The 14,025-nt window shown below is 42.5% G+C and overlaps 1 protein-coding gene across 1 annotated transcript; it reads right to left on the reverse strand.

Moving 5' to 3' along the window:
• Positions 1–4,189: 4,189 nt before the first annotated feature.
• OGFR (opioid growth factor receptor) lies at positions 4,190–11,932 on the reverse strand (the record flags this gene model as incomplete). Its single annotated transcript, XM_009704386.1, has 8 exons — positions 4,190–5,567; positions 6,723–6,871; positions 7,162–7,228; positions 7,726–7,804; positions 8,182–8,266; positions 8,582–8,644; positions 9,368–9,409; positions 11,873–11,932. Coding segments are annotated over 8 exons (1,923 nt in total), but the record flags the coding sequence as incomplete, so codon positions are not given.
• Between the last annotated feature and the right edge of the window lie 2,093 nt (positions 11,933–14,025).

Raw genomic sequence — 14,025 nt, forward strand, 5'->3', positions numbered from 1 at the left:
GGTGCCCAGGCTCTGCCTCTCTTCGTTCCTCCTGGGCAGCCAAAGAGTTTCTCCTCCGGGGTCCAGCAGATCCCTCCTCCTCCTCCTGGCTCTCAGCTTACAAAGAGAGACTCCTTGCCTCCAGATAAACCTGTGGCTCCAGCTGGAGGGGCAGAGCTCAGGAGCACAGGCGAGAGGGGCTGAGCTGGGAGGAGAGAGTGGGAGAAGGAGGGGGAGCAGCAGTCAGCCAGGAAGAGAGGCTCCCATTCATGCCCCACCGGGCAGCCCCCAGCCGTGGGCAAACACGGACGGAGCCTACGGAAGGGCTGGACTTGCACACACGCTGCAGGGGCAAAATTCGGCTGCTCCAGCTGGAGGTACAAAGGTGTTCCTTAGGTCTCACCTGGACCATTTCTCAAAGCCCATCACCACCTCAGTGCTGGACAGATAAAAAGCAACACAGAGTGAGAGTTACTCAGTGCCTGAGACTGCCTAGCTTCACTAGAGAAATTAATTGTACCTGTAACGAGTGCAAGATGCACTACAGAGAAATGCACTTACTGCTTTGCGACATGGTCTATTAGCTCTGGAAGTGTATTCACATCTGGTGGTTGGTGGTTTTCTTTTTTTCCAGGGAGATCTAAAGAATGCTAACTGATTTCTTGAGAAAGTGATGAATCCTCACCAGAGAACAGATGATTGCAGAGAGATACAAGGAAGAAGACAAAAGGAGAAACATTCTGAGAGGCTCAAAAAAAAAAAAGAGAATTGCCTTTGGAATATTTGCAAGGAACAGGATGACAGTTCCCAGCTAGGTGATCCCAAATGGCAATATATTCACAAAGACACAACCCCTACAAATAGCTTCACACTTCCCTTTATCAATTAAAGACAGTTTCATCCAAAGCGGGGCTTGGAAGTGGAGAGGAACAGTGACAAGATTCATCAGGACTGAAATGACACAGCTGATTTGGTTAGCAAGAGAAGCAGAAAAGTAAAGCTTAAAAAAATGAAATACCAGGTTTCAGTTTGGCATCCTTACGCCAGGAGGTTTCTATGAGCACACAGTGTGTGCCTGTCCAGCTCCCCAGCAGCCAATATTCCACCAGCCTCGACAGAGGGATTAAGGGCTCAAAGATTTACTAAGTTCCTACAAGATTTTGTGAACAGGCAGCTGGAGACAGAAAGGGAGTGTGTGTGTACGTGTCTTTGGATGGCTTCAAAGCAAATGGCACGCTTTATTAGACACCACAAACCCCGCAGAGGGAGAGCGGTGCAGTCGCACGAACTGCTTTGCAGAGCTCGTACCTCCTCCTTCGCACCGAGGCCAACCGATGGCACGAGCGAAGGCAAAGCAGATCCAAATTCCTGGGCCACGCATTGCTCATAGCAAGGCAAGGACTGAAGGGCTGCTGGAAGCAGAGCCTGCTTATGACCAGCAAGGGAAGAGCCCTGGGAGTATTCACCTTCAAGCCCACCCCAGAGAACAGGGGGAGGACAGGTCCTCCTCTCCTTCCACATCCTGGGGCAGAGGGACCACAGCTGAAGGGACACATCAACTTACAGAAATCATTACCACAAAGACACCTCTGTGCTTGTATCCAGAAGGAAAATGCCCACTAGACTAAAGCCCCTGTGGGCAGGCAGGGCAGCTGCCCTCAGGCCTGGTAGCCCCAAGAGCTGCTCAAAAGCAAAGTCCTTGTTTGCTCCACAGAGTATCACTATGCACACGTGGGAGGAGGGCAGCACAAAGCCAAGACAACGCACATCAGAACTTTTCAAAGCACATCATTAAACCAGAAGCATGTAGTGGGGTGTCTTTTCCCCACATTCACTGGCCACGTTTTACAGTGGTGGAGGACAACTGAGGATTGTCATCTCTACATGGAACAAGGAGCAGGTTTCTCTCACGGTGAGCCCACCAGACCTCTGCTTGGGAAGCTGGACAGCCCCACGCACCCACTTGTTGGAGGTGCTCAAGCAAGACCGATGGCTGCAGGGTGTGGTGGTAGAGGAGCAGGTATATGGTCAAGTCCTGCCCTCAGAGATGAAAAAAAACATAAGTGGAAACTGGTATGCATTCAAGTCATGCTTTAATAGGTGACATTAATGTGACAGAGTCTGTCATACATCTCCAAGTGCAGGAAAACATCCTGTGAATTCACTGCAAACATCTACAGCCAAAACTCTAAACCTGATCACAAGAGGGAACGGTTTGGTTTGAGCACTCCAGTCTAGGGCTCACAGTGAAATCCCATTAAACACAAAAACAAACCACACATCACCATAACAAGATATATCATCTATGCCCCAACTGAGCACATATTCACAATGAAAATTTCATTAAATAAAATGGCACTCCAGCCTAGGGCTCACAGTGAAATCCCAATTAAACACAAAAACAAAGCACACATCACCGTAACAAGATATATCATCTATGCCCCAACTGAGCACATATTCACAATGAAAATTTCATTAAATAAAATGATTATAAATCTGTACAAAAGCCATGATTAACAATCTCATGAATCTTTTATGAAAGAATTTTCACTCAACATCTTCAAGTATTTATATCTGTAGTTAAATGTATTCTTATTGGCTATTTAACTCCATTTGTTCATAAGAAAAAAAGTAGTATTTTAAAAATATTAAAGCCTTTTTCCAGCACATGTGTGACCATGAACATTAGATGTTAATCTTGCAGACTTTTATTCCCACACATGTGTATGTGGCATGCTGGGTCAGGACCTACAGTCTGGTAAGGCAAGTCACCGACCAAAATCCTTGAAAGATGAAGCTTCTTAAGAGCTGTAGCAGAGAGAGGAAAAACATTAACATTGCACAGGCTACTGCATCTGCTCTCTAGCAAGGCAGGCAAGCCTCTAGCCATCTCCTACACAAAACAAACAGCACCTCGAAACCCCAGAACTAGAACAAACAATCTGAGCAAACAGCAAGTCCAGACCTTCTGGCTGTTGGAAATGGTTTCCTCTGCTTCAAGAAACAGGTCCTCTGTTGTAAATCTCTAGGAATGAAAGTGCTAAATTGTTTAATGCTCCTTCAAACGCGCTTGAATACTGTGTAAGTCAGGCAGAATAGCCAACATGGAGGTCAGGAACATTAAGGCAGGCAAATAGCTGGCAAGATCTGAAAGTAAATTCTTGAGAGCTGTAAATAAATGAACCAGACAAGCGTACCCCCCTCCAATTAAAGTTTCAACTAACTACCCCACAAAGCCCAGTGGTTTCCAGACACGCTGCAGTCAAACATGCCCTCTGACACGCTGATCACTAATGGTAAAACAGTCTTGCCCTAACTAGGAAGTAGGTTAAATCTGACACATCTAACTTCATGCAATGGGCCTGCAGAAAAGAGAGGCCCACAGGCCACTGCAAATTAACAGCAAAGTCTGAAACAATGCCATGACAAATATTTGTTCTAATTTAGCAATAGAGAAAGGAAGGCCTTTGAACCAGTAGTGGACGTAAGTACCTGTGGAAGACTATCAAGGGTCTGAAATTAGTGTAAAAACCCGGGGGAGAAGAGCTCTAGATAGCTTCATACAAAGTCTGAAGCCATCAGACAATTCATATTCTCAACAACTCTAACAAGCACTACAAAGCAACTTCTGCAGGGGATAAAGGGTACAAGTTACTCGGCACTTTGCATCCTAGAGGAGGGTATTTTTCAGGTAAACAGCACCTTTGCCAGGAATAAATCTCCTAGGAAGGTACAGTCTTCCAAAACAACAAATAGAAATTATATGGTAACAGAAAGGCCTGGCAAATTAGGTCATGCTGTCTTACATTAAAAAAAAAAATCACATATTTAATAAATACTTGACTAGTTCAAACAAGGAAACAGATCAGTTTTCCTCTTTGCTTTAAGAAGGGACATACCAGAAACAAAGTGCAAAAATCCCTGTTGTTCCAAGACAGTCCTCAACATCAGATAAAAATCTGGAACAGGACACAGCCTGTCCATGAAGACAACTAAATTACAGTTTTCCTCTTTAGGGTAACCAAGGGCTGGATCTCAGTGAAGTTACCACAGATTATTTAAAAAGTGTGGAAGAGTGGAAGCTGGACAGGGGTTAGCCTGGATCAGCCCAAAGGAAGTTTATTCTTCCATGTACTTCTGCTATCCAAGTCACCAAAGCTGCCTCCTAGCTGTTAGGGCAGTATCATCTCCACTTGCTTGAGTGGTGGTCTCACTCTGCTGCTACCTGCTCTTCACGAGGTTCTGCTGCTACCTCAGAGCTTTCAGGTTTCTGTATTGTAACCTCAGTACTGTCTTCTTCAGGATAAACGGATGCCACGCTCTGCTCAAGACTCTCTGGAACTTGTTTCTTGCCTGTGACTTCTGCTTGTCCCTTCTCACTTGCATTTTCTTTTTCGTTCACTTGCTTTTTATGCTGTTCTACCCCATCTACCTCACTTTTGCCTCCCAGGAATGTGCTGTCACAGTGGTGCTGATCACTCTTTGCTGTGACTTGATCTCCACTTGCCTCCAACCCATCACTTATTGGAGAAGTCCTGTCAGTCTTGGGGAGCCTGGAATCAACCAGGGGTCTCACAACCCCACTATTCGCATCACTACCACCCTTCTCACTTGTCACTTCCACAGTTGCATTTTTCTCACTGACATTTTCTTTTTCAGCCTCAGCGTTTGCAACAGATGGATTTAACCGGGCACTAGAGGCAGAGGGCCCCATGTTCAGGTTTATGGCCAAGTGGAATGCTTTTGTTCTTTTATCAACTTTCCTTCGTTTTACAGCTGCATCAGTGGTCTCCAGCACCGCTGAGACTTTGGTGTTTGCATCGTCTTCTTTCAGTGTTTCCTGGTCCTCTTCTGCTTCTAAGAGTGGAAATGAGGAGGGGATTTCTGCATCAATTGCACATTCTCCCAGATTACGGGATATGTTTTCAATATCAGTAGGGCTTTTCAATGGCCCACTCTTTTTAGTGTCTCCCATATTTGCATCCAGTTTTCTCTTCTTGCTCTCCTTTGTGCAATCATTCTCTGTTATACCCTGCACTTCTTCAGCCTCACCGTTTAAATCCTCCTCCTCCTGCTGGGTAAATGAAGCCTCTTTTTCCTCTTCACCATCTCCTCCCTTCAAAACAGATTCACTTATCTTCTCTTTTACATCTTCATCATTCAATTTAGGCTGCAAGTCTGCAGCATCTCCAGCTTTCTGTTCTTCCTCTAGAGACTGGTTCCAATCCTTCTCCACAGAATCATCACATTTTTTACCAGGAGCCTCCTGTTTATCTTCAGTGTTTTGGTGCAGCCGTGACTCAGCAGAGAGGGGTCTGTACTTCAAGAGTTTGTTGTGCGGCCCCCACACAAAGCTGTCTTGAGGTCTGAAGTGTTGCCAAGCATAATGGACTAGTTCTCTTCTCTTCTGTTTGCTTCTGATGGTGAACAGGAAGTAATCCAAGGCACTTCTCCTGACATTTGGTAATGTCTCCTCAACAAGAGTTTCTGTTAGGAAAAACTTTACCAAGTGCACTTGATAGTGTTCATATCCCATCTCCCCCAGGCACTTCAGGATGCGAGTAATCCGCAAATTGTTGTGGCTGAACCTGAACGAAACAGATAAGCAAAGCTGTTAAGTGAAAGTCTTACAAGTCACCATGAACCTCCGGGGTATCTGCAAAATGTTTTGTGCATTATTGATCGTGATCTATTAAAGACTATTTGACAATGCAGAGCAGAGTATAGGTAAGGTTACTTTTAAAGCACCTACTGCTGCTGTCTGCCTTCAGCAGTACCTTCGTAGCCCTTCTTGGGCTGCTAGGATTAATCATCTCAACTGCTTGGAAAGTTTCTGGCTTTCTGCATCACCCACCAGTAGGTAAGAGCCACCTTACTGGGTCAGACACACGACTTTATGCAGCCCAATATCCCGTCCCTGGCAGTGACCCTGCAGGGTAAGCCTGTAGAAAAAGATAAGACGACAGGCATGTAGAGTTGCTGCCAGAAATTCGTGACTTAGGGACCTAAGCCAGACACAGGATTCTTTTTGGGTTTTGTTTGGGTTTTTTTTGGTTTTGTTTTTTTTTTTTAAAATTGACAGTCTTCAAGTCTGTTTTTCTTTTGTGAGTATGCCCAGTCCTTTTAGAGCCCTTGTTAATATCATTAGAGGCACCAGCATATGAAGGGTCATTACTATCTCTATGATAAGACCTGCAATAACATAAAAGCATTACCATCAGTTTGCAGAGCACTTTTCAGCCAAGGATTCAAAGCATTTTACACACATTAAGGCAGCTTTATAGACAATCAGGGAAGCATACGGAAGCATTCCTATTTTGTAATTTAGTAGAATATTACAAAGGCAATTTGGCTGCCCATTAAAACGTTTCAGTGATTCCTGCTTAAAATATGGGTTTAAACACAAGCTTTGCTAGAGCAAATGTTAACATCTCCAAGTCTGTATTTTGTACTTCAGGAGACCAATATGAAGAATGCCTACTGTTAACAGCTGCACTGGATACAGAAGAAAGTGAGCCTCAGCTGGTTTACTTATTATACTTGTTACTTATTAAAGTGACATGGAGTGTGATGACCTACAGTCAGAGGCTGATCCAAGTTAAAAATACTTCAGGTAGCTAACTTTTATCAACAAAAGCCTCCATTCCTCAAGGGTTGTGGATTTTCTTGACTCTGACTTTTTTTCCCCTGTCAAAGAAATGCCTGGCTTTAGTAAATGACCAGCAATATAGACAGAGACTCACCGGTTCAAGTTTTGAAATCGTTCAGCCCAATTCTCCGCTCTCTTAAGTTCTCCAGTTTCCTCGTTGAGCAGAACAATTCCATAAAATCTCAGCATGAGCTGATAAGCACGTACAAACCTTTGCATAACTTCCTTGGACTTCTTAAAGGCCTGAAAACAAGACAGACCAATGAGTACAAAGTGCAACTCCCTAATTACCTGCACCAGTTTAAGTGGCACCTGAATCACAAACAAGGCTTGATCATATCACTAAGCTTTTCGTTTGCTGGTGTAGCTACTGGCAGACACAAGACAGATAAATGCTTAACAGTGCTTGAGTGGTGCCCTAGTGTGAACTGAGCTCAAGAAAGCAATGTAATAAAACACTAGACTTCAAATACAAGGCATTTAGGGAAAATCCTAACATCCTTCAGATCTTAAAATAAAAAAGCTTGCAATACCTGGATTTCTTGACAAGTGAGTGGTTTGGCACGCCAGTTCATCCCATGTTCACGTAAAGGGAATAGCCTGAAGGGAAAGAAATATGCAGCCCTGATGAGCAAAGATGACATCCAACCCAGGGTACCCATTTTGTTAAAACTAAAAAAGATTCCAAAAATTGTGCTATCACAGGCATCTCTTGGAGATCTCACATCCTTATGGATGCAGAAGTAGTTTACTATATGACAAATAAACCCCTCCCATTAAAGTATTGTCTATACCAATGATAACATACTTTCCTTATCTGGATCTCTCTCGCTGCCCTAATACTTTGTTCCGTGGTATGCTGTAAGACCAAGCACGACTGAGACCTATTGCCACAGCTGCACTGGAAACCCATGTCTTCAGGATTTCCACTGCATTGTTTCCAGAAGAATATAACTCAATAAAAATAAAACGGACACAGGTTTCACTCAAGAGTAATTCTGGGCCTGTTGGGAAGCTGAATTCTGGAACACAGATATAAGCGACTCTTTTAAGAGGCACAACTAAAGAGAAGCACTATATTAATGCAGACAGTTTACCACTGTATGTAAGAATGGTTTTCTTCCAGGACTTCATAGTTGTCCCACCAAGATTCAAGCAGATTTTCAATATGCAAACCTGAAAAGAAAAGGAGAAAGTCAGGCAAGAAGAAACACCATCAAATGAAAACTAAAAGTCAGCCAGACACCCAAGGTAGCTCACTATCCACAGCCAGGTGTTCACATACAGGCATGAGCTTCTCTAACTAGACAACCATCCTGGTAAGCCAGAAAAAAACAAACACCTTAGTTTTCTACCACCAAACAAAGTTAAGGAACATACAGCAGGAACAAGGAGATTTCAGAATTCTTGGTGCAGTGTGGGTTTTTTTTTGTTTTGGTGGTGTGTTTTGTTTGTTTTGGTTTTTTTTAAATAATTGTCCCACAAGCTACTCTCTCACCAATTCAACCAGCTGCAGCAGATTGTATCAGTCAGTCATCACACAAGGTACTCACCCTGGGGCAAGAAACAAATCTCATTTTTATAAAAGCTTAAGTTCCACATCTCTTCTTCCTCCTTATCTTCTGATTCTGTCAGATCCTAGATATGAGAACAAGAAATCAACAAGCAGCAATCTTTTGAAAGGCAGCATTCTCTTCAACACATCTCCTTGCTTTCCCTCATGTTTCCTAAACATTCAAGCTAAACCCTTGAAACGTGTTTTGGGAAGTAACAGCTTGTTTCTGATGCACCCACATGCACATCATCCCTTCCCCCTCACAAATGAATCCATTAAGGTTCTGAGCCTGTCAATGTAAAGACAAAATGGTGCCCTCAAATTTAGAAAGTGTTCCTAAACTTAGTAAGCGATGAAGAAAAGCCACAAGAGTAGCTGCATCATCATTCAGTCCATACCGGGTAATGACGTCTGTATCTCTGCAAGTCTTTTGCTGCATTCCAGTTGCGCCTGTCTGAGAACTAGAGAAAAGAGACAGATCAGAGAACCAGAATGAAGTTCTCTTCCCAAAAATAAAAATCCACTGACTGATTTCAGTATCTCACACATGTTCCCCTGCCTATCACTCTCCTGTGCCCTTCACTCTGCACTCCCAGCACCCCCAAAACCAGCCAATTTGTTACTGCAGCTGTTTCTCTGCATTCCTGAAGACAACTTTGGACTAAGAGAAGTTCACATCATTTCCTTAACTCAGGCATTTCTTTTTCATTCTAGTCTTTTAATCAAGGTCTCTATGTTTTATGCATATCTTTCATGCCAGTTGGGTTTTCCTGCAGAAATGGTGAGAACTAGCTGGAAATCCCAAATAGTAAAATGTCATTTTCTTCCTTAACTCAAAGGTTTTAAAACAAGACAAACTAAGCTCTGCCTGTTTGTCTCTCTGAGTCACTATATACTCTAGTCAAGACAGAGATCAGACTTTAAGATTGCAGAATTTAAGAAGCAGAAATATCCCCTCAATTCAGCATTCTCATTCACTATAGACATTATTGAAATAAAGTCTTCTTCATCTTTGCTTTATGCTCAAGAGCAGCCTTGCTGACTCGGTATCATGCTGATCTAGACAGTGGACAATAATAGAGTCACATGGTCACATTAGATATTATTTCATGGGACTTCCATTCCAATCATCATTTTCATTATTGTTCATCTCTCCAAGTAACCAAACTTTATGTCAGGCCTACCTGAAAACCCCTCTGACACAGCAGTGACGAATTTGATCGTTGCTCCTACAAGTAAAAGGCATTTAGTTGGAAACATTTTGAAACCAAACTTCACTAATAAAATAAAAAAATATATACAAAATTAGAATACCCACAGCAGTGACTCACATGATCCTTATTAGTTGCCAAGTGACAGATTTACCTAGTTACAGCTGAATTCACTTGATTTTACTCATAATTCAAATTGCTATAGAGAAAAACCTGTGGTGTCAAGTCCACCTGACAATTAGGTGTCAGGTTCTCCTCACTACACAGGTGTGCTGAATTCATTCCAACTGTAGCATTTAGGCAGAAATCACAAAGAACAGCTTCATTTCCTCCTCTGAACTTCATGGAAATAGAAGTTGCAAGTATGCCTTAATTTAAAATGCATTTTAACTGAATTAAATACTTTTTTTAACAGTGGATTACTTCAAATGACAAAAGATCGTTACACTTCGCAAGCAACACAGACAGGTTTAATCTTGCTGAGTGCTGAACCATCTTGTCTCAAACCATGAAAGCACTTAGAAGTGTTCTCTCAAGGCAGAACCACCAAAACGAACAAGACTGCTCATGAATAAAAGGACCCCCCCAATGCCAAGCACAGCGCAGTTACGGCATTCAACGCCTGCTGACAGCAAGAGCAGGGTCTTTGTGGAACAGGGGTAAGATGCACAGACTCTTGCAAAATAAGCATTTTAAGAAACTTTGAAGAAGGAAACAGTAAACGCTCTCCAAAGTTATTTTTTAACTTCAATTGATTCTTCCTAACCATATTTGCCCAGAGAAAAATAAAAACCAAAACCACTTTCTAGTGAACAGGGAACATAGATCACTGGTTCATTAGTTATTGAGGCAGGAACTGGAGTAGATTTTTTTAACACTTCATTGTAACGAAGTCATCCATTCAGCAGCTCTGTTAATAGCTAAAATTTATGAAGCATACACAGCGTTTGGAACACCAAAGCTTTATCAGCAGAGGGAGGTCAACACTGCAGAAATTTTTAAAATTACATTTTAAATACACATTTACACACTATGATTCCCCTACACTTTGGTAGACAGGAATTAAATAAAGCTCAAGTTCTTTTTTTAAATGTAGTAACTTGTGATGACCTAAAATAACGCCCATCTACATTGCAACATATTTCGGTTTTATATGTGACCCCATAGACCAAAATACGTGGCAGACCTTTCCACAGCCACATGGCCCATACGAGAGTAGAAGTCCAAGCGCTGGCGTCCATCCCCAGAATCTACCCAGACTGCAGAAATGCACACAACTATAAAAAGCTTTGCTACACAGCTAACATTTGGAAAAAAGTAAGTGGCTGCAAACACAAGACTAAGAAATACATTCAGCCAGAACAGATCAATATTATTCCTTGCTCAAGATGTAAACAGAGACAAGGATTTAACACTTTGAAATTCATTGATGCTTTTGACTATAACTTTTGAACTCCTGGGATGAAATTGTGATACACGTGGAATTAACGAAAATTTTGTTCCTAATTACAAAAGAATCAATTTCCAAATATTCTTTAGACTTAAGGTTCTAAAATAACATCCTTTAACACAGTCAGGTGGGACAGGCTAACAGCAGACCGGCTCCAATTTCGAAAAAGAACTGGTTTGCTGAAGACTACATGTAGATATAGAGAGAGAGATGCAATGCCAAGGTGCTGTAAGGCTTGCCCAGAAAGAAGCTAGATGCAGAAGAAAGGTGTTCTGGAGCACAGCATTAAAGAGAACAAGAGGGGGAAGCAAAGAGAGCAAAATTCAGCCCTCCCTCCCAGCAGGTGTTGCTCCTGGGTCTCTATAAACTTCTATTTAAGCCACACAGAAACATAATCTTCCCTTTCTCTCCAGGTTAGAGAGGCAAACTAAACTGCAAGACTAAAACTTGCACGCATAAATCAAATCCCCTTATTTATCACAACACCAATAGGCAATCTAAGTGGGTTTCTCCCTCCAAACCCGCAAACGTGCATTGCTGTGCAAAGAGTGTGAAGAAAGCAGAGAACAAAGCCAGAAGACGGTAACACAAACAATATTTGGCTGAAACCTGCAAACCAGCTGCAACCAAAAGGGATGAAAGAACATGCGGATTGTGAACAAGGCACAGGAATGAGAATGACTACAATATCCTAGAAGAGCGATTGAAACCTTTTGTTGATAAAGAGTGAGGAGAATGCAGAACTTCAGAGCTCGTTAATATAAATGACGGCTCTGAGCAGCGCAACATGAACTCCACCTGCCACAGCAGACTAAGAGGTAGCCTTTTTAAAACAACCACAAGCCCCATGATTTTCAGCGCTCTTAGAAGCTAAAGCGCCAAAATGCAAAAGAGCTGACAAGACAGACCTGCAGGAATTTCAAACTGTGCATGTGGAGTATTTGCAGAGACACAAGTGAAATGCAAAGGTAAAAGTAGAATTTTAAGTTGGTTTTGAAAGTGTGTAGTAAAAATAATAATAAAAAAACTCTAACCTCAGTATTGAATAAAAACATTAGCAGCTTCGCCCATAAAGTATACCATCTAGGCTAAGGGGAGAAGAATGAGAATTAGTGCAATATAAGCAGAAGTAGGAACTAGTTTTGGAAAGTGATTCATGCCTTTGACAGGTGGTAAAGGCATAAACGGATAGCAGAAGATCTACTGTTTCTTTTTGTATCCATTCTCACTGCCCTTAAAAATTTTTCAGGCACTGTCAGGCAGAGGTGACTACACATTCATCACCGACGGAAGAACTCCTCTTTAAAGATGCAGAACAATATTCCAGGGGCCGTAAGTCTCAGGGACAACATCCTCCTTCGTAAGGCAAAGTCCGAAAAGTCCACTCACTGGAGTGAAAAAATGGTGCTTGCTTTTACAGTTGTCACAACGCAGAAATTGCTCTAAGAAAGAAAAAAAATATCTGAAGAACACACACATTCAAAAAGAATAATCTGAATGTTCTGGAGGCATTAAAATTTGTGAACAAAACCAGAACTCCAGCCACGTACAAGAGAAAATTGACAGTGTGCCCTCAAACAATGCAAATAACTTCAAAGGAAATCCCTGCCTCTTTCCTTTAAGTATTACAGCTATTCTGCCTTAAACACCCGTGACCTCTCACACATCTTCGTGCACAGCTAAGGCCTAACCACATTCCCTGCCCTAAACTCCATGAAGATGCAGAGACCTGCATGGGCATTTCCATCCACAGTATTTCAATTTTGCTTTTGTTTGCAAAGCATAGAGTGTATATTTTTGTAGAAAGTCACAAGTGTTTGGAATACTAAGTTGCACAGAACCTTTTTTTTTTAAGGAGAGGTTATTTTAATATCTTAATGCTTACAAAAATGAAGTTTAATATTAAACTCCTTTAAGAGTCTATTAATTAGAAAGCTTTATCTACCTATTTATAGTCTAAGAATACCGATGAGCCGCTGAAACGAAACTCAAGTGAAAGATTAGTTTCCCCTTCCCCGAAAAGGGAGGAGTTAAGTTGAAGGACTGGGGTGCGTTTTGATCGACCCAGGAAATACTGAAAAAAGAGAGACATAGTTTCGCACTTGCCAAAGCAATGCTGTAGAAGAAGTTACTGACACTCAATGTCAAACTCAGAAACACTGACGCTAAAGACAGGGACCTCAACTATAACTAACAGTTCCTTTCACTTCAAATCAATGGTATTTTAAGGCACCAGACACAAGTGTTCACATTTCACAGCAGGACATCACTCATTGTAACTGCACACACACCTGCAGTTTTTAAAACATCAGTGGGTATTTTTTCTGTTTTCAGAGTTGCTCTAAATATGCTCCCTAGAAAGAAAAAAAACCCATGTCTAAAAGAAATAAAAAGTTCCAGCTCATTTTAAAAAGCAAGTAGATGTTATGTGATAGCTTTTTATCAATGGCATGAAAAAAGCATACAAAAGGCCACCATACAAAGATGAAGATACCAACAAAAAAAAGCAAGGAGTTGCTTAAGAACATTGATGCCATAACGTTAAATCCAGTGGCCATCAGAATGTGGTGAACAGGCAGGTGCCACACAGAAGACAGAACTTGTATTTATGGGATGAAGTATCCAGATCACGGGGGGGGGAATTAAAACCCAGCTCATGGCAGTGTAATAAACTTCAGGGGTCATAAAGTCAGCGCACAACTCTGCCTTTACCACCTCCAGAGCTCACTTCTGAACGGGCCTCAGGTCATCTCTTCTCTTTGAAGACTAGCTTCAAGATGAGGATAAAATTATATGCTAGTGACTGCTGCCAGGACAGACAAAAAACCTTTGACTTCCCGTAAATATTTCAAGCTGCTCCAGTTCCCGATGATAAATTAGGATACTCGAGAGAGGGCTCTCAAATACACTGACAGCACACAGAGGAGGTGGCCTAGGAACATCCACGCGTGGAAACCAGTGGCACACGAGAAAGTACCTGAGACAATCCCGAGGGATACGGTAGCGCTGACGGTACCGACCTAGCTGCTAAATACCTAAACGGCTGCCTTCGCAAACGCATAAACGCTGCAGCGAGCGGCTGTGGGCGCGGAGCCCGAGGAGCTCGGGGCGGGCAGGGGAAGGGGCTCCCTCACCCCGTCCCGCCCCGGAGGGTCTGCTCCGTGCCCCGCTCCCGCCCCGG

The sequence above is a fragment of the Cariama cristata genome, unplaced genomic scaffold (genome assembly GCF_000690535.1).
Source record: "Cariama cristata isolate BGI_N322 unplaced genomic scaffold, ASM69053v1 scaffold16627, whole genome shotgun sequence".
Taxonomy (NCBI): Eukaryota; Metazoa; Chordata; class Aves; order Cariamiformes; family Cariamidae; genus Cariama; species Cariama cristata.